General features: G+C 41.8%; 1 protein-coding gene across 8 annotated transcripts in view; it reads left to right on the forward strand.

Moving 5' to 3' along the window:
• Positions 1–22,016, forward strand: part of ccdc18 (coiled-coil domain containing 18) — a 132,935-nt gene that overhangs the window by 34,792 nt on the left and 76,127 nt on the right. For all 8 annotated transcript variants that reach the window (XM_072273455.1, XM_072273454.1, XM_072273453.1 and 5 more), the window contains 3 exons: positions 20–147; positions 4,425–4,582; positions 12,366–12,556. In XM_072273455.1, coding sequence (XP_072129556.1) covers positions 20–147; positions 4,425–4,582; positions 12,366–12,556 — 477 coding nt within the window. The remainder of the gene's footprint in view (positions 1–19; positions 148–4,424; positions 4,583–12,365; positions 12,557–22,016) is intronic.

Consider the following 22,016-nt stretch of genomic DNA (forward strand, 5'->3'; position numbering starts at 1 on the left):
CTGATTCCTTCTGTTTCAGAGTGAAAGTGGTGTATTCAGTGCAGGGATAATAAACTGCAGTGATGTCTTTAATATGAGAAAGGAAAATGAAATGAAAGATTGCAAATCAAGTACTGCTTTCAGTAATTCACTTTCTGCAGACCCAAGGTATTTTTTAAACTACATTGATCATTGTAATGTATTATTTTAATAGACATGATAATTCTGATCAATCTTTAAAAATGAATGTACAGTGGTATGCAAAAGTTTGGGCACCCCTGGTCAAAATTTCTGTTACTGTGAATAGCTAAGCGAGTAAAAGATGACCTGATTTCCAAAACATAAAGTTAAAGATGACACTTTTCTTTAATGTTTTAAGCAAGATTACTTTTTTATTTCCATCTTTTACAGTTTCAAAATAACAAAAAAGGAAAAGGGCCCGAAGCAAAAGTTTGGGCACCCTGCATGGTCAGTGCTTAGTAATGCCCCCTTTGGCAAGTATCACAGCTTGTAAACACTTTCTGTAGCCAGCTAAGAATCTTTCAATTCTTGTTTGGGGGATCTTTGCCCATTCTTTCTTGCAAAAGGCTTCTAGTTCTGTGAGATTCTTGGGCCGTCTTGCGGCACTGGTCTTTTGAGGTCTATCCACAGATTCTCGATGATGTTTTGGTCAGGGGACTGTGAGGGCCATGGCAAAACCTTCAGCTTGCGCCTCTTGAGGTAGTTCATTGTGGATTTTAAGGTGTGTTTAGGATCATTATCCTGTTGTAGAAGCCATCCTCTTTTCATCTTCAGATTTTTTACAGAGGGTGTGATGTTTGCTTCCAGAATTTGCTGGTATTTAATTGAATTCATTCTTCCCTCTACCAGTGAAATATTCCCCGTGCCACTGGCTGCAACACAAGCCCAAAGCATGATCGATCCACCCCCGTGCTTAACAATTGGAGAGGTGTTCTTTTCATGAAATTCTGCACCCTTTTTTCTCCAAATATGCCTTTGCTCATTGCGGCCAAAAAGTTTTATGTTAACTTAATCAGTCTACAAGACTTGTTTCCAAAATGCATCAGGCTTGTTTAGATGTCCCTTTGCAATCTTCTGGTGCTGAATTTTGTGGTGAGGATGCAGGAAAGGTTTTCTTCTGATGACTCTTCCATGAAGGTCATATTTGTGCAGGTGTCGCTGCACAGTAGAGTAGTGCACCACCACTCCAGAGTCTGCCAAATCTTCCTGAAGGTCTTTTGCAGTCAGACGGGGGTTCTGATTTGCCTTTCTGGCAATCATACGAGCAGTTCTCTCAGGAAGTTTTCTTGGTCTTCCAGACCTCAACTTGACCTCCATCATTCCTGTTAACTGCCATTTCTTAATTACATTATGAACTGAGGAAATGGCTACCTGAAAACGCTTTGCTATCTTCTTGCTGTAGTCCTGACGAAGGGTCTCGACTGCACCTCTTCCTACAGATGCTGCCTGGCCTGCTGCGTTCACCAGCAACTTTGATGTGTGTTGCTATCTTCTTATAGCCTTCTCCTGTTTCGTGGGCATCAATTATTTTAATTTTCAGCGTGCTAGGCAGCTGCTTAGAGGAGCCCGTGGCTGCTGATTTTTGGGACAAGGTTTGAGGAGTCAGGGTATTTATAAAGCTTTGAAATTTGCATAACCTGGCCTTTCCTAATGATGATTGTAAACAAGCCATAGCCCTAACAAGCTAATTAAGGTCTGAGACCTTGGTAAAAGTTATCTGAGAGCTCAAATCTCCTGGGGTGCCCAAATTTTTGCACGGTGCTCCTTTCCTTTTTTTCCACTCTGAAATTGTACAAAACAAAAATAATACACTAATCTTTCTTAAAATGTTGAAAAGAATGTTTCATCTTTAACTTTATGACTTTTGGAGATCAGTTCATCTTCTACTCACTTAACTGCTCACAGTAACAGAAATTTTGACCAGGGTGCCCAAACTTTTGCATGCCACTGTATACCTAGTTTTGTTTTTCTTTGTTATTTCTGGGGTATAAGCACCATTGATAAGGCCAGCATTCATTGTCCATCACTAAGTGCCATTAGGAAGATGTTAGTGAGCTGCCTACTTGAACTGCTGCAACCCCTCTTGTGGAGGTACTCTGGGTAGGAAGTGTAATGATGTAGAACATGTAGCAATGAAGATGTGGTCCATATTTCCAAATCAAGGTGTGTGACTTGAAGGGGAACTTGCAAGGTGGTGGTGTTATTCTCATGCTACCCTTCTGTGTCTTGGTGGTACCAGCTACACATCTGAGAAGTGCTGTTGGAATAGTCAGGATGAATAACTGCAGTGCGTTTTATAGATGGTACATGCTGCAGTTGCTGTGTGCCAATAGTGAAGGATATTGATGTTTAATGTGGTTCAGGTAGTTTCAGTGAAGTGGGCTGCTGTGCCTTAGATGGAGTCAAGGAAGAGAGTTCTTGGAGGTGTGCTCAGGCAAGAGAGTGGTCAGTATTCCATTATACTGTGATTTGCCTTATAGATAGTACTAAGGCTCTGGTGTGCCAGGAGGTGATTTCCAGGATACCCAGGCTGCAACTTGTTGTAGTCACAGTATTCATGTGGCTGATCCAGTGGAGCCACTTGGTCGCACTGCTCATGATACCTTCCATCATGCTGCTGATGATGGAGAGTGATAGTAAGCAAACTGAATTTGTCCTGCTTTTTGTAAATAGGACTTCCCTTGGCAATTTTCCATATGTTTAGGCAGATTCCAGTACTTTGACTACGTATATTGGGATAGCATGGCATCTGGTACTAGAGTTCACGTCTTCAGTACTAGTTACTGTTCTTCAACTTGTATCTTCAACGTGTATATGAATTTATGTTCCATAGCCAATGTGTGTATGGTATAATCTCTATTAATAACTTTGTATGTTAACCAAATGTTTTTGGTAACAAGAAAACTTTCATTCTCTGTTGAACCAGTAAGCAGCAGTGGAGAAATTGACCAATTAAAAGTATTGAGTTCATTCAGATTAAAATCAAGGAGCTTCTCACTGGAGCAGTTTTCTTTTTGTAACCTTGTTAGTTACATCAAACAATTCCGCACAAGGTACCCACTGGATTTTTTTCCAGTAAATTTAAGTCTTCCACTCCGGATCTATCCAAAATGCTGCCTCTGCTTGAAACTTTTAGGGCAATTTATTTAAAAATATCTGACTGTGTGTAAGTGACAAAGCCAGTAAGGATGCTGCACGAAGTGACACTATAATTGAATCCTCCTTAGTAGGCTCCGCATGGGTTATGGTTCCATAGATGAATTTTCTGATTAATAATATACAAACTTTGTAAAAGGTCTGGTTTTAAATTACAATGTAGCAACTTAACAATTAGATTCAAAGAGGGTGAAGCCAGTAAAGATTGTAGGCCACTGGAACTTCTCATAGACCACAAAGATGATGTGTCTTATCTGAGTTCTCTCTTGGTGTCGTTCTCTGTCTGCGTGTGTGTGTCTCTCTCTCTCTGTCCCTCGGTCTCTGGGTCTCTTGGTCTTTTTCTCTCTTGTGTCTCCCGGTCTCTTTGATCTCTGTCTCTCTGTCTGTGTCTCTTGGTCTCTGTCTCTGTGTCTCTGACTCTCTCTCTCTGGGTCTCTCAGTCTCTGTATATGTGTGTGTGTGTCTCTCTCTCTTTCTTTCTCTCTCTCTCTCTCTCTTTCTCTCTTTCTCAGGCTCTATGTCTGTTTGCACATAGTCTTTTGCTTATTGGTTGTCTGCCCAGTAAGTGTGGTCTTTCATTGATTCTGTTGTGGTTATTGGATTTATTGAGTATGTCTGCAAGAAAATGAAACTCAGGGTTGTATGTGGTAACATATATGTACTTTGATATAAATTTGCTTTGAACTGAAGGAATCACAGACATCAGAAAAAAATATTTTGCACTATTGCTCCATCTAGTGTCTAGAGTACTCAACTTCAGTGAATGTTGGAGAAGAGTATCTGAACGAACCCCTCCTGGAAATGGCAGCAAGACTGTTATAAGCATATAAAAGGGCTTTTGAAACTTCAGACTCCTTGTTTCTCTACTACATTTACTCTTACTTTTGAAAGAACACTTGGCTTTTTATTTTGTCTACCTAAGGCATTAATTCGCAGATGCTTATGTTGAAATTCATGCACCATTTATATACTCATTCTTCAAATTTGGTGCTATTTTATAATTTTTTCCTCAGTAAAATCTATTTCCCCAATTTAGTGGAAATTTTATTTTCATATTTCTGATTCTCGAATCCAAATCATTTATGAGTATGCTGGTAGCAGTGGTCTTAATACTGATCCTTGTGATACAGCATTTCCTATTTTCTCTTAGCAAGTTTGAGTAAATGCCTTAGTTCAGTATGGTGAAGTAAAAATGTGTTCAGAAAGTTGTTTGTTTGACACCATGTATTTGCTTTATGGCATTTTTGACAGAAGTTGTTCTCCTTTAGCTTGAAATTAGGAATGAAAGATGGCGAAATTCAGAGGCTGGAATCTAGCCTGACCAACAGCCAAGTCTCAAAGCAGCAATATTCTGATGTTTTTGACATAAGTGGAGATTCATTGGATAGAATGAACCCAGATCTATCCTCGAGCAGAAAAAGGAATGGTAAGTTTTATCTGGCTAGGAAAATAAAAGCAAAGCTAAGAAGTTAATCACAGGATTGTAATAAAACACATAAAAGCACTGTAAACATAGTATGTCATCAGCTTTCAGCAAAATGGCAGTGTGATTTTTCTGAAGCAAAATTAATTCCTGATGGTATAAAACAGTGGATGTTTATTTTAGGTTTCTCAACAGTATTTGTACAGTAGCATCTAACAGGTGCATGAGATAAGGGATCCCCAAGTTGAGGTAAGGTGGAATGATGTAATTGGGTCATTGGTCAAACGACTGAAACCTATAAAAATAAACGGGTTGTTTTTTCATTGACAGACACTTCAGAATCAGGTTTATTATCACCGGCAAGTGATGTGAAATTTGTTAACTTAGCAGCAGCAGTTCGATGCAATACATAATCTAGCAGAAAGAGAAAAAAATAATAAATAAAATAAAACATAAACAAGTAAATCAATTATATATATTGAATAGATTTTTTAAAAATGTGCAAAAACAGAAATACTGTACATTAAAAAAAGTGAGATAGTGTCCAAAGCTTCAATGTTCATTTAGGAATCGGATGGCAGAGGGGAAGAAGCAGTTCCTGAATCGCTGAGTGTGTGCCTTCAGGCTTCTGTATCTCCTACCTGATGGTAACAATGAAAAAAGGGCAGACCCTGGGTGCTGGAGGTCCTTAATAATGGATGCTGCCTTTCTGAGACACCACTCCCTGAAGATGTCCAGGTTACTTTGTAGGCTAGTGCCCAAGATGGAGCTGACTAGTTTTACAACCTTCTGCAGCTTCTTTCGGTCCTGTGCAGTAGCCCCTCCATACCAGACAGTGATGCAGCCTGTCAGAATGCTCTTCATGCTACAGCTATAGAAGTTTTTGAGTGTATTTCTTGACGTGCCAAATCTCTTCAAACTCCGAATAAAGTACAGCCGCTGTCTGGCCTTCTTTATAACTATATCGACATGTTGGGACCAGGTTAGATCCTCAGGGATCTTGACACCCAGGAACTTGAAGCTGCTCATTCTCTCCACTTCTGATCCCTCTGAGGATTGGTATGTGTTCCTTCGTCTTCCCCTTCCTGAAGTCCACAATCAGCTCTTTTGTCTTACTGACGTTGAGTGCCAGGGTGTTGCTGTGGCACAATTCCACGAGATGGCATATCTCATTCCTTGCCCCCTCTCATCACTACATGAGATTCTACCAACAATGTTTGTATCGTCAGCAAATTTATAGATGGTATTTGAGCTATGCCTAGTCACATAGTCATGTGTATATAGACAACAGATCAGTGGGCTAAGCGCACACCCCTGAGGTGCACCAGCGTTGATTGTCAACAGGGAGGATATGTTATCACCAATCCACATAGACTGTGGTCTTCAAGTGGAGGATCCAATTGCAGAGGGAGGTACAGAGGCCCAGGTTCTGCAACTTCTCAGTCAGGATTGTGGGAATGATGGTATTAAATGCTGAGCTATAGTTGATTTTCAGCATCCTGACGCAGGTGTCTGTGTGTCTGCTGTTGACCTATTGTGGCAATAGGCAAATTGGAATGGGTCCAGGTCCTTGCTGAGGCAGGAGTTTAGTCTAGTCATAAACAACCTCTCAAAGCATTTCATCACTGTCGATGTGAGTACTACTGTGTGATAGTCATTAATGCAGCCCACATTATTCTTCTTTGGCACTGGTATAATTGTTGCCTTTTTGAAGCAAGTGGGAACTTCTGTCTGTAGCAGTGAGAGGTTGAAAATGTCCTTGAACATGCCCGCTAGTTGGTTGGCACAGGTTTTCAGAGCCTTACCAGGTACTCCATTGGGTTCACTCTCTTTAAAGATGGCCTAACATCGACCTCTGAGACAGAACTCACAGTCATCAGGTGCAGCAGGGATCTTCACAGCTGTAGTTTTGTTCTCCCTTTCAAAGTAGGCATAAAAGGCGCTGAGTTCATCTGGTAGTGAAGTATCACTGCTGTTCATATAATTGGGTTTCGCTTTGTAGGAAGTAATGTCTTGCAGTCCCTGCCAGAGTTGCTGTGCATCTGATATCGCCTCCAACCTCGTTCGAAGTTGTCTCTTCACTCTTGAAATAGCCCTCCACAAATCATAGCTGGTTTACTGGTTGCTGGACTTGAATGCCATAGATCTAGCCTTCGGCAGATGACCTACCTCCTGGTTCATCTACGGCTTTTGGTTTAAGAATGTACAGTAAGTCTTTGTAGGCACACACTCATCCACACAGATTTTAATTAAGTTGGTAACAACTGTAGCATACTCATCCAGATTCAAAGATGCATCCTTGAATACAGTCCTGTCCACCGATTCAAAGCAGTCCTGTAGGCACTCCTGTGCTTCCCTTGTCCAAACTTTCTTGGTCCTCACTACTGGGGTTGCAATCTTCAGTCTCTGCCTATAGTCAGGGAGTAGAAGTACTGCTAGGTGATCAGACTTCCTGAAGTGAGGGCATGGAATAGCACGGTAGGCATTCTTGATGGTGGTGTAACAATGGTCCAGTGTGCTGTTTCCTCTGGTATTGCAAGTGATCTGTTGATGGTAATTGCTTAGTGATTTTTTTTTTTTTCAGACTGGCCTTGTTAATATCTCCCAAAACGATGGTGAAGGCGTTAGAGTGCGCTGTTTCGTGCATGTTGATCCCATTGCTTAGATCATCTAAAGCCTGCTTGACATTGGCCTGAGGTCAAATGTAAACTGCTACCAGACCTCAGAGAACTCCCGTGGTAGGTAAAAAGGATGACACTTTACTGCTAGATATTCCAGGTCTGGTGAACAGAATTGGTACAGCACTAATATATTTGTGCACCAAGAAGAGTTGATCATGAGGCATACTCCTCCACCTCTGCTTTTGAGAGACTCTATAGATCTATCCTGATGGTGTATAGTAAAGCTGTTGATCTGAATCACTGTTTCCGGTACGGAAGGGGTTAATCAAGATTCCGTGAAACAAAGGACACGTGGTCCTAAAGCCCCTCCGATTCAGCACCCTGGCTCTGAGATCATCGATTTTTTTTTTCACCAGAGGCCATATGTTCTCCAGCGAGATCATTGGTACAGGGAGTTTAAAACCCCATTTCCTTAAACGCACTTATAATCCTTAGTTGAAAAGAAAGTGAGATGCACCAAAGCTACCTTATATTACAAAACAAAATGAGAAACCAAAGCATGAGGATATGCTAGGGATTGAAGAGCATAAGAAAACAGAAATAGGAATAGAGTGTTTAATGATCATGAAAAATGAAGGAGAAGAATGGTAGAGAGCTGCAGCAGAAATGGTTTGGGGTACTTGCACATGAAAAAACCAAAAACTAGCAGATGCAGCAGATAATTAGGACAACTTGTGCAATGTTGGCTGTTATTTCAAGGGGATTGGAGAATAATAGTATGCAGGCTTTCTACAGGTGAAATTCAGATGCTGGAATCTAGTCTTAATAGCAGTTGAAAGCAACAATGTCCTGATATTTTTGACAAAACTGGAGATTTACTGGACAGAATAAACAGGCAAAAAAAAAAGAATCTATTAGGGTCCTGAACTGGAGCAGGACCAGTTTAGGTCCTAGACTGAAGCAGGGCTAATTTAGAAACATAGAAAGCTACAGCACGTTACAGGCCCTTCGATCCACAGTTGTGCCGACCATGTTACCTACTCTAGAAACTGCCTAGAATTTTCCTACCGCATAGTCTACTACTACTGTACTCTCTACACCCATGACTATGTGGCTAGGCATAGCTCAAACAGCATCTATAAATTTGCTGAAGATACAACAATTGTTGGCAGAACTTCAGATGATGATGAAAGGGTGTACAAGAGTGAAGTATACCAGTTAGTTGAGTGGTGTCAGAGCAACAACTTTGTACTCAATGTCAGCAAGACCAAAGAGCTGATTGTCTTACCCTTTCTGAAGTCTACAAAGAAGTATGAACCAATCCTTGTAGAAGATCAGAAGTGGAGAGCGTGAGCAATTTTGAGTTCCTGGGTGTCAATATCTATGAGGGCCTCACCTGGATGCAACTTATTGATGCAGCTGTAAAGAAGGCAACATAGCAGCTATATTTCATTAGGAGTTTAAGGAGATTTGGTTTGTCAACTAAAACACTCAAACTTCTACAAGTGTACCATGGAGAGCATTCTGACTAGTTGCATCACCATCTGGTGTGGGGAGAGGGTGGGGTGGATGGGAGAGGCTACTGCACTAGATTAAAATAAATTGCAAAAACTTATAAAATTAGTCAGCTCTATCATGGGTTCCAGCCTCCGTAATATCCAAGACAGCTTCAAGGAGCAGTGCCTTATGAAGGTGGCGTCCATCATTAAGGATCCCCACCACCCAGGACATGCCCTCTTCACACTGCTAAAGTAGAAAAAAAGTACAGAAGCCTGAAGGCACATACTTAGCGATTCAGGAATAGCTTCTATCCCTCTGCCGTCTGATTTCTAAATGAACATAGAACCCATGAACACTACCTCACTATATTTTTTTTTTCTGTTATCTTGCACTAATTATTTGAACTTAACTATTTAATAGACATACACATACTTAATGTAACTCAGTTTTTTCTCTATATTATGTACTGCTGCCATAAAGTTAACAAATTTCATGATATGAGATATTAAATCTGATTCTGATAAGTAAGTGCGAATTTCCCAGAAGCTAGTATGTCTCAATAAGATCACTTTGTACTTACCTCAATTTCATTGAGTGTAGACCAATTTTGAGATTGCAGATATTGGAATTTGGAGCAAAACAAAGCAAACTGCTGGAGGAACTCAGCAAGCCAGGAACCATCAGTTGAGAGAAATCAGACTACGTGAAAAAACATCAACTGCCCATTTTCCTCCTGAAGCTGCCTGAGATAATTAATATACTATTTGCTTTGTCAAAATGCTATTACTTTCTATATTTCAAGAGGCAGAAGACCAGGACCCCTCTCTACACCAGCATTTACAGCCTGTTTGTTTATGTATTTAAAAGCACAGCACAGAATAGGTCCTGCCAGACCTTTGAGCCGTGCCACCCAGCAGCCCCCAATTTAACCCTTGCCTAATCATGGGCAGTTTACAATGACCAATTAACCCATTAACCGGTACAGTGAAATTTAGAATGCTGTGCATTTTTATAACTGATCGCTTACCTTTCACTTTGTGGCAGCATGTGTTAGTTCCCATCTGACTGGGAAAATTTTCCTTGTCCCTTTGTCTTATGGATGTAAGAGAAATGATCAGAAAACTTTCATCTTGCTCTGAGGCACCACTAGTTACCGCTTTAATATTATTCTACAATGAATGCATTAACCGTATTATTATATAGTGCTTTTGAGACTGGTATCTTGTGTCAGTTATATTTTTGTCCATTTGCTGTATAGGTTGCAAGGCAGCTTTGCTTTGTTGAAATTATGCTCAGAGAGGCTCACTGAGTGTAGATAGATAGGATTTGAAGTTGATTCCATGTTTTTAATCAGTGTAATGAGAAGAATCTCCCATTGTAGTTTTATTACTGCACTCAGATGTTAGTGGTGTTAAGGTGTTACAGGGCCATAACAGATTCACAGTTAGCTGATATGTGGAAATAAGGTGGAGATAATTTGGAAAAATTAGGCATTTTTTAGTGTAACTACAAATTATGGAACTACTTTTGCACTGTTACTAGCTTGAAATAATGATGAAGGAAGGTGGCGTGAAGCAGATTATTCTGGCACTTGAGCGGTCAGGAATGTCTGGCCATAATTACAAGATTAAATGTAGTAAGTTTAAATTGAGTAAAGGGTATGTGGAATATACTTTCAGGGTTAGTGATTGCGGAAGATTGGGTGTCACGGTAGCGTAGTGGTCAGCACAACTCTGTTACAGCTTGGGGTGCTAGATTTCGGAGTTCAGTCCCAGCACCCTCTGTAGGGAGGTTGGGCATTCTCCCTGTAGAATATGTGTGTTTTCTCCGGGTGCTCTAGTTTCCTCCCATAGTAAAAGATGCTACTGGTTAGTAGGTTAATTGGCCATTGTAAATTTTCCTATGATTCGGTTTTATTGTTTTACAACATTGAATCACAGTGGATTTAATTTGGCTTTTTTTGACACTGATCAACGTAAAAAAGACTCGCGTCAGCGTGAAAACAGATCGCTGCGAAGTGATCTAAATTAATTACAAATATAAAACATAAAATTATTCATTGCATGAGTATTCACTCATCAATGATGTGATGCACCGAATCATCAGTGGTGCATCACATCATAGATGAGTGAATACTCATCCAATCGGTTTTAGAACTCACATAATTAGTTAAATGGAGATCTGTTTTTAGAGGCCTGTGTGCAGTCAAGGTGTTTCAATTGATTGTAGTAAAAATACACCTGTTTCTGGAAGATACAACTGCTGGTGAGTCAGTATTATGAGACTGAGCTCAAGAGCCTAGAGGTAATGTTGCAGCTATATAGGACCCTGGTCAGACCCCACTTGGAGTACTGTGCTCAGTTCTGGTCACCTCACTACAGGAAGGATATGGAAACTATAGAAAGGGTGTGGAGGAGACTTACAAGGCTGTTGCCTGGATTGGGGAGCATGCCTTTTGAGAATAGGTTGAGTGAACTCGGCCTTTTCTCCTTGGAGCGTGCGAGGATGAGAGGTGACCTGATAGAGGTGTATAAGATGATGAGAGGCATTGATCGTGTGGATAGTCAGAGGCTTTTTCTCAGGGCTGAAATGGCCAGCACGAGCGGGCACAATTTTAAGGTGCTTGGAAGTAAGTACAGAGGAGATGTCAGGGGTAAGCTTTTTACCCAGAGAGTGGTGATTGCGTGGAATGGGTTGCTGGCGACAGTGGTGGAGGCGGATATGATAGGGTCTTTTAAGAGACTCCTGGACAGGTACATGGAGCTTAGAAAAATAGAGGGCTATGGATAACCCTAGGTAATTTCAAAAGTAAGTACATGTTTGGCACAGCATTGTGGGCCAAAGGGCCTGTATTATGCTTTAGGTTTTCGATGTTTTTATCTTTAAACTGTGTGAAGAAACCAGAACATTCCACAATGAGGACTCCTTACAGAGGACATCAGGATTGAACTCTGAACTCTGACCCCCTGAGCTGTAATAGCATCTGGTTACCCACTACAAGTTTTTAAAACTTTGTGACAATTTAGCAAAAGTTGATGTGCAGATAGATTCTACTTGTTCATGAAACATACCAACATGCAATACTGCAGCCATTGGAAGGGGAAATGGGATCTTGACCTTTAATGGAAGTGAACTGAAGTGTTAAAAGAAGTCTTGTTGCAGATGTAGAGGGAATACAGACTGAAATTTCTGTTGTTCAAGAATGCTTATAGCTTTGATGTGGTACGGTGTATCTTCACTAGGTTGATTACCAGTGATTACCAGGGTAAAGAGGAAGTTGAGTGAAGTAGATCTACGGTGGTAATTTGTTTGAAATGTACAAAATTCTGGGAAGGATTGACAGGGTATGGTATATCCTGAGAGATTATTTCCACGGGCTACAGAATCTATACTAGGAAGAAGTCTGCTATTTTGGACTGATTATTTGCAATACTTTTACAGAATGTTTTGTGTCAGAGCCAGTGCATAACAAAAAAAAAAAGATGTTTTATGGACATGGTCAGTATCTATAAGCTGACAAATATATGGACCACACATACATGGTTCCCTGCAAGTGGTGCTATAGGTAAACAGGGTGCTGAAGCAAGCTTTTGGCAAGCTGGCCATCTTGCTTCAATAGAATTGTTATTTTATGGAAAAAAAAGCTTTTTCTTTTATCTTGTCAGCTGAGAGAAAGACCCTGGAACAGCATTTAGAAGAAGAACAATGTAAACAAAAGGAATTTGAAGAACTGCGGACAAAATTATTAGAGGCAGAATCTACAATCTCAACATTGGAGACTCAGATAATCAACTGTCAGAACTTTGAAGAGCAGCTCTTGGAAAAAGAAAATGACATGGAGAAGTTGGAACAGGAGGTACGTAACCTGCACATCAAGATAATGGCATTTAAATCCACAATTCCACTTTTGATGCTTTACATCAATATGCCCAAGAACAGGAGCAGCCCATTTAAATGCTCAGGCCTATTTCACCTTTTGGAGCTATTGATTGATCTATCACCTAATTCTCTGCAACATCCCTTTCCCCATTTCGCATAATCTAGGTGGTTATAAAAATAGAAACATAGAAAACCTACAGCGCAATACAGGCCCTTCGGCCCACAAAGTTGTGCCAAACATGTTCCTACCTTAGAAATTACTAGACTTTCCCATAGCCCTTTATTTTTCTAAGCTCCATGTACCTATCTAAAAATCTCTTAAAAGACCCTATCATTTTCGCCTCCACTACCATTGCCGGCAGACAATTCCACGCACTCACCACTCTCTGAGTATAAGAACTTACTCCTGACATCTCCTCTGTACCTACTCCCCAGCACCTTAAACCTGTGTCCTCTTGTGGCAACCATTTCAGCCCTGGTAAAAAGCCTCTGACTATCCACACGATCAATGCCTCTCATCATCTTATACACCTCTATCAGGTCACCTCTCATCCTCCGTCGCTCCAAGGAGAAAAGGCTGAGTTCACTCTACCCAATCCAGGCAACGTTCTTGTAAATCTCCTCTGCATCCTTTCTATGGCTTCCACATCCTTCCTGTAGTGAGGCGACCAGAACTGAGCACAGTACGCCAAGTGGGGTCTGACCAGGGTCCTATATAGCTGCAGCATTACCTCTCGGCTCCTAATTTCAATTCCACAGTTAATGAAGGCCAATGCACTGTATGCCTTCTTAACCACAGAGTCAACCTGCACAGCTGTTTTGAGCGTCCTCTGGACTCGGACCCCAAGATCCCTCTGATCCTCCACACTGCCAAGAGTCTTACCATTAGTACTATATTCTGCCATCATATTTGACCTACCAAAATGAACCACCTCACAGTTATCTGGGTTGAACTCCATCTGCCACTCCTCAGCCCAGTTTTGCATCCTACCAATGTCCCGCTGTAACCTCTGACAGCCCTCCACACTATCCACAACACTCCCCAACCTTTGTGGCATCAGCAAACGTGCTGAACCATTCCTCCACTTCCTCATCCAGGTCATTTATAAAAATCATGAAGAGTAAGGGTCCCAGAACAGATCCCTGAGGCACACCACTGGTCACCGACCTCCATGCAGAATATGACCCATCTACAACCACTCATTGCCTTCTGTGGGCAAGTCAGTTCTGGATCCACAAAGCAATGTCCCCTTCTATCCCATGCCTCCTTACTTTCTCAATAAGCCTTGCATGGGGTACCTTATCAAATGCCTTGCTGAAATCCATATACACTACATCTACTGCTCTTCCTTCATCAATGTGTATAGTCACATCCTCCAAAAAATTGAATCAGGCTCGTAAGGCATGGCCTGCCTTTGGCAAAGCCATGCTGACTATTCTTAATCATATTATACTTCTCCAAATGTTCATAAATTCTGCCTCTCAGGATCTTCTCCATCAAGTTACCAACCACTGAAGTAAGACTCACTGGTCTATAATTTCCTGGGCTATCTCTACTCCCTTTCTTGAATAAAGGAACGACATCCACAACCCTCCAACCCTCCAGAACCTCTCTCATCCCCATTGATGATTCAAAGATCATCGCCAGAGGCTCAGCAATCTCCTCCCTCACTTCTCACAGTAGCCTGGGGTATGTTTCATCTGGTCCCAGCAACTTATCAAACTTGATGCTTTCCAAAAGCTCCAGCACATCCTCTTTCTTAATATCTACATGCTCAAGCTTTTCAGTCTGCTGCAGTTCATCCCTACAATCACCAAGATCCTTTTCCATAGTGTATACTGAAGTAAAGTATTCATTCAGTACCCCTGCTATTTCCTCCAGTTCCATACACACTTTCCTACTGTCATACTTGATAGGTCCTATTCTTTCACATCTTATCCTCTTGCTCTTCACATACTTGTAGAATGCCTTGGGGTTTTCCTTAATCCTGTCCGCCAAGGCCTTCTCATGTCTCCTTCTGGCTCTCCTAATTTCCTTTATAAGCTCCTATTGTTAGCTTTATAACCTTCCAGATCTCTGACATTACCTAACTCTCTGAACCTTTTTTACACTCTTCTTTTCTTCTTGACGCGATTTATTACAGCCTTTGTACACCACGGTTCCCATACCCTACCATAACTTACCTGTCTCATTGGAACGTACCTATGCAGAACTCCACACAAATATCCCCTGAACGTTTGCCATATTTCTTCCGTACTTTTCCCTGAGAACATCTGTTCCCAATTTAAGCTTCCAATTTCCTGCCTGATAACATCATAATTCCCCCTACTCCAATTAAATGCTTTTCTAACTTGTCTACTCCTACCTCTCTCCAATGCTGTTGTAAAGGAGATAGAATTATGTTCACTATCTCCAAAATGCTCTCCCACTGTGAGATCTGACACCTGATCAGGTTCATTTCCAATACCAAATCAAGTGCAGTCTCTCCTCTTGTAGGCTTATCTACATATTGTGTCAAGAAACCTTCCTGAACACACCTAACAAACTCCACCCCATCTAATCTCCTTGCTCTAGGGAGATGCCAATCGATATTTGGGAAATTAAAATCTCCCATCACGACAATTCTGTTATTATTACAACTTGCCAGGATCCGTTTCCCTATCTGCTTGTCGATATCCCTGTTACTATTGGGCAGCCTATAAAAAACACCCAGTAAAGTTACTGACCCCTTCCGGTTCCTAACCTCCACCCACAGAGACTCCGTAGACAATCCCTCCATGACGTCCACCTTTTCTGCAGTCGTGACACCATGTCTCTGATCAACAGTGCCATGCCCCCACTTCTTTTGCCTCCCTCCCTGTCCTTTCTGAAACATCTAAAACCCGGCACTTGAAGTAACCATTCCTGTCCCTGATCCATCCAAGTCTCTGTAATGGTCACCACATCATAGCTCCAAGTACTGATCCATGCTCTAAGCTAAAATCTATCAGTTTTAGATTTAATGCTAACAATTGAACCCATATCAATTAATATTTATGATAGGATATTCCATCATCGTTTTAAGAGTTGTTTCCAGACTTCCTCCGAACTATGCCCTCAGGGTTTGATCTCAACCACTGCAGATAATTTTTCTTTTTCATTCTTATTCAATTTTCCCTTATTTATCTTGAAAGCTTATCAAATAGTTGTTTAAACTTGAAATTCCAGGGAGTCTAACTGCAAATGTTTAATCTCATAATTTAACCTCTAGTAAATTAATACTTCACAATTTGCAGGATTGGTTCTGGGCACTATTTCATATTAATTCCCTTGGATGTAGTGCAATGTATATTTACCATAAGATAGATTATACAATCTAAACATTGTTTTCTTAGGAATTTTATACGGTTTAAGTCATTTAAAATACTTGGGGAATGAAGAGGGGGAGAGAGAGAGAGAGAAAGAAAACATTATTTCAGTTGGTTAAAATTTGCACTGGGAACATAGACTGAAAATTAGTCCTAGGCATTTTCAGGAATAAATTAGAGAAATAATTCTACATGTAGAGGCTGGTGGCAGCTTGGAAGACCTTTGTGTAGATTAAAATCGATGCTTGTATAATCATCATCATCAGATGCCGTGCCCAGTTTGAGCTTTGACTGCCATGACCCACACACTCCTGTTTTGGGTCAAGTGGATCAGTTCATTGGTATTCATTTCCAGTTCTCTGGCTGCTGTCTCCGTCATCATTTGTCTTTGCCTTCCTCTTGTGTAGCCCCCTGGTAAGCCTCAGGCTCGCTCAACTCGCTTTCGTCTAGGGGAAGCAGCCCTCGGCCCCGCCAAACTGGGTAATCAAGTTTGTGTGGATGCTGTATGATGTACCCCACCCCGCCAAATAACAGACAATGCACCATATGTGATTAAATGATTACAATTTATAGATATTACTAGAACTATGTAATTAATAGAGGTAAAATATAAAAGGAAAGTAAAAGGTGCCAAACTTATCAAAGTTCAGCCACTTCGTGCACAACAGTTGGAGCTCAAGTGATGGGGTCCTGTTTCCACCATTTGATCCCCTTCAACCATCTCGACCCGCTGCCTGGGACCAACCACGGTAGTCAAACAGACACTCCACATGAGTCTGTCTTCGTCTCCTCTCCTCGTCGAAGAACCTGGACCTCAGACTCTTGCTCGGGGTTCGTCCTGTCGGTCACCTTACAGCATCGCGTCCACTCTCTCTGTCCCCATTGCGTCTTCTCCCCCAAAGCCCGTGCAACACAATAGCTTACAGACACACAAGCAAGAATAACATCTATCCCAATTGGTTCGTTCTCTCTCTTATCAATAATATAACCCAAACAACCAGAGAGAGAGAGAGAGAGAGAGAACTCCTTAAATCGCAGTTGTTTCAGAAAAGCCATTTTGATTAGCCTACGCAGTAACATAAAAGAAGAAACCCTTACACTTGCTTTCTTCCCTTCAATCTTTCCCATAATTACTATGCATTCTAACTCCAATTTCCTAATCACATGTCCAATGAAGTTACGTTGCCTTTTCATGATCTCGTACATTATTTCTCTTCTTGTGTTTGCTTGTATAATAGATCATTTAAAATCTTAAGATTGATAGATTTCAGTTAACCAACATGTAACAAGGGATATAGAAAGTATAGAGTTGGATCACACATCAAAGATCTGGAAAGTATAGAGTTAGGTCACAAATCAGCGATGATCTCAATGAATGGTACAACAGACTTGGGGAATTACATTGCCTTGCTAAAAAGGTTAAGATTGAGCTTTATTAGTCTCATGTATATCGAAATGCAAGCGAAATGTGTCATTTGCATCAAAGACCAACATTGTCTGAGGATATGCTGGGGGCATTCCACAATCTGGTGCCAACATAGCATGCCCACAACTTACTAACCTTAACCCATATGTACATCTTTGGAATGTGGGAGAAAGCTGAGCACCAATAGGAAACCCATACAGTCCTGAGAAAAACGTACTATTACTCCTTACAGAAATAGAACCTAGGTTGCTGATGCTGTGAAGCATAACACTAACAGCTATGCTACCATGCCATCCAATGGTTAATAAATTCCAAGGTGAAATAGCCAGAACGGTATTTCAGACATAGTTTATGCCTGAAATATGTAGATAAGGAAGCCAACATTCTGTGAATATTTGTTGGTTTTCTATTTATGTCCACTTTCAGTGATTCTAATTTAATGGATCTTGTCATCCATTATTACTATCTTGTCTCTATTTTTATTTTCAGTTTGCTTTGGGTCAAAATTGAAAATTCTTCAATCGAAATTATTTGCTTAAACTGGCTATTTCATTTTAACTTTAGGTTCCCTCTACTTTGCTTATACTGCCACCTACCTTTGCATCACTGATTAACTTATGTTAATGGCTACCCGTTCCCTTAGTACGGAAATGTAAATTTAAGTTGATAGAATGATTTTTTTTTATCATTGGAACCCATTTTGATCAGGGAGCAAACTGGCTGGTTTTTAGTCTCTAGAGTGAAGCTGGCTGTGAGAGATGCAGCTAATTGAATTGCTGTTTCACAACAACAGCAAGGGTCAGGATTAAATCCTGACCCTTCGTACTGCCTACTTGGAGTTTGCACATTCCTCCTGTGATCATGTGGATTTACTCTGGGTGTTGCGAAAACATATGGGTTAGTAGGTTAATTGGCCATTGTAATTTGCCATTAGTATATAGAATATGGGGAAAATAGATGGGAACATACGGTGAAATATGCAATTAGGGTGGCATTAATGTGCTGCTTGAAGGTCAGTATTAACCATTTGGAGACAGTGAGTTTGTTAAGTGTGTCCAGGACTGATTCCTGTCACAGTATGTGGACAGGCCGACTAGGGGGAATGCCATACTACATCTAGTACTAGGTAATGAACCGAGTCAGGTCACAGATCTCTCAGTGGGTGAGCATCTGGGGGACAGTGACCACCCGCTCCCTGACCTTTAGCATTATCATGGAAAAGGCTAGAATCAGAGAGCACAGGAAAATTTTTAATTGGGGAAGGGCAAATTATGAGGCTATAAGGCTAGAACTTGTGGATGTGAATTGGGATGATGTTTCTGCAGGGAAATGTACTATGGACATGTGGTCGATGTTTAGAGATCTCTTGCAGGATGTTAGGGATAAATTTGTCCTGGTGAGGAAGATAAGAATGGTAGGGTGAAGGAACCATGGGTGACAAGTGAGTTGGAAAATCTAGTCAGGTGGAAGAAGGCAGCATACATGAGGTTTAGGAAGCAAGGATCAGATGGGTCTATTGAGGAATATAAGGAAGCAAGAAAGGAGCTTAAGAAGGGGCTGAGAAGAGCAAGAAGGGGGCATGAGAAGGCCTTGGCGAGTAGGGTAAAGGAAAACCCCAAGGCATTTTTCAATTATGTGAAGAAAAAAAGGATGACATGAGTGAAGGTAGGACCGATTAGAGATAAAGGTGGGAAGATGTGCCTGGAGGCTGTGGAAGTGAGCGAGGTCCTCAATGAATACTTCTCTTCGGTATTCACCAATGAGAGGGAATTTGATGATGGTGAGGACAATATGAGTGAGGTTGATGTTCTGGAGCATGTTGATATTAAGGGAGAGGAGGTGTTGGAGTTGTTAAAATACATTAGGACGGATAAGTCCCCGGGGCCTGATGGAATATTCCCCAGGCTGCTCCATGAGGCAAGGGAAGAGATTGCTGAGACTCTGGCTAGGATCTTTATGTCCTCGTTGTCCACGGGAATGGTTCCGGAGGATTGGAGGGAGGCGAATGTTGTCCCCTTGTTCAAAAAAGGTAGTAGGGATAGTCCAGGTAATTATAGACCAGTGAGCCTTACGTCTGTGGTGGGAAAGCTGTTGGAAAAGATTCTTAGAGATAGGATCTCTGGGCATTTAGAGAATCATGGTCTGATCAGGGACAGTCGGCATGGCTTTGTGAAGGGCAGATCATGTCTAACAAGCCTGATAAGAGTTCTTTGAGGAGGTGACCAGACATATAGATGAGGGTAGTGCAGTGGATGTGATCTATGTGGATTTTAGTAAGGCATTTGACAAGGTTCCACACGGTAGGCTTATTCAGAAAGTTTGAAGGCATGGGATCCAGGGAAGTTTGGCCGGGTGGATTCAGAATTGGCTTGCCTGCAGATCTGTTCTGGGACCTCTACTTTTCGTGATTTTTATTAACGATCTGGATGTGGGGCGTGTTGGCAAGTTTACAGACGACACAAAGGTTGGTCGTGTTGTAGATAGTGTAGAGGATTGTCAAAGATTGCAGAGAGACATTGATAGGATGCAGAAGTGGGCTGAGAAGTGGCAGATGGAGTTCAACCCGGAGAAGTGTGAGGTGGTACACTTTGGAAGGACAAACTCCAAGGCAGAGTGCAAAGAAAATGGCAGGATACTTGGTAGTGTGGAGGAACAGAGGAATCTGGGCGTACACGTCCACAGATCCCTGAAAAGTTGCCTCACAGGTGGATAGGGTAGTTAAGAAAGCTTATGGGGTGTTAGCTTTCATAAGTCGAGGGTTAGAGTTTAAGAGTCGCAATGTAATGATGTAGCTCTATAAAACTCTGGTTAGGCCACACTTGGAGTACTGTGTCCAGTTCTGGTCGCCTCACTATAGGAAGGGTGTGGAAGCATTGGAAAGGGTACAGAGGAGATTTACCAGGCTGCTGCCTGGTTTAGAGAGTATGCATTATCATCAGAGATTAAGGGAGCTAGGGCTTTACTCTTTGGAGAGAAGGAGGATGAGAGGAGACATGATAGAGGTGTACAAGATAATAAGAGAAATAGATAGAGTGGATAGCCAGCGCCTCTTCCCCAGGGCACCACTGCTCAGTACAAGAGGACATGGCTTTAAGGTAAGGGGTGGGAAGTTCAAGGGGGATATTAGAGGAAAGTTTTTTACTCAGAGAGTGGTTGGTGCATGGAATGCACTGCCTGAGTCAGTGGTGGAGGTAGATACACTAGTGAAGTTTAAGAGACTACTAGACAGGTATATGGAGGAATTTAAGTTGGGCGGGGGGGTTACATGGGAGGCAGGGTTTGAGGGTCGGCACAGCATTGTGGGCCGAAGGGCCTGTACTGTGCTGTACTATTCTATGTTCTGTGCTGTTTGACCCTCTACTTATAAAATCTCTTCAAACAGAGAAACATAGAAAACCTACAGCACAATACAGGCCCTTCGGCCCACAAAGCTGTGCCGAACATGTCCTTACCTTAGAAATTACCTGGGGTTACCCATAGTCCTCTATTTTTCTATGATCCATGCACCTATCCAGGAGTCTCTTAAAACCTTATCGTATTCACCTCCACCACCATCTCCGGCAGCCCATTCCATGCACTCATCACCCTCTATGAAGAAAAAAAACAACAACTAACCCCTGACATCTCCTCTGTACCTACCTCCAAGCATCTTAAAACTGTGCCCTCTCATGCTAGCCATTTCAGCCCTGGGAAAAAGCTTCTGACTATCCACATGATCAGTGCCTCCTATACAGTTCTATCAGGTCACCTCTCATCCTCCGTCGCTCCAAGGAAAAAAGGCCGAGTTCACTCAACCTATTCTCATAAGGCAAGCTCCCCAATCCAGGCAACATCCTTTTAAATCTCCTCTGCACCCTTTCTATGGTTTCCATATCCTTCCTGTAGTGAGGTGACCAGATCTGTACACAGTACTCCAAGTGGGATTTGACCAGGGTCCTGTATAGCTGTAACATTACCTCTCTGCTCCTGAACTCAATCCAATCATTGATGAAGGCCAATGCACCATGTGCCTTCTTAACCACAGAATCAACCTGCACAGCAGCTTTGAGTTTCCTATGGACTCAGACCCCAAGACCCCTCTGATCCTCTACACTGCCAGGAGTCTTACCATTAATACTAAATTCTCCACCATATTTGACCTACCAAAATGAACCACCTCACACTTATCTGGGTTGAACTCCATCTGCCACTTCTCAGCCCAGTTTTGCATCCTATCAATGTCCTGCTGTAACCTCTGACAGCCCTCCACACTATCCACAACACCCCCAATCTTTGTGACATCAGCAAATTTGCTAATCCATCCCCCCACTTCCTCATCCAGGTCATTTATCAAAATCACAAAGAGTAGGGGTCCCAGAACAGATCCCTGAGGCACACCACTGGTCACCGACCTCCATGCAGAATATGACTTGACTACAATCACTGTTTGCCTTCTGTGGGCAAGCCAGTTCTGGATCCGCAAAGCAAAGTACCTTTGGATCCCATGCCTCCTTACTTTCTCAATAAGCCTTGCATGGAATGCTTTATCAAATGCCTTGCTGAAATCCATATACACTACATCTACTGTTCTACCTTCATCAATGTGTTTAGTCACATCCTCAAAAAATTCAATCAGGCTCGTAAGGCACGACCTGCCTTCTACAAAGCCATGCTGCCTACTCCT

This window comes from Mobula birostris, chromosome 12 (assembly GCF_030028105.1).
Source record: "Mobula birostris isolate sMobBir1 chromosome 12, sMobBir1.hap1, whole genome shotgun sequence".
NCBI lineage: Eukaryota > Metazoa > Chordata > Chondrichthyes > Myliobatiformes > Myliobatidae > Mobula > Mobula birostris.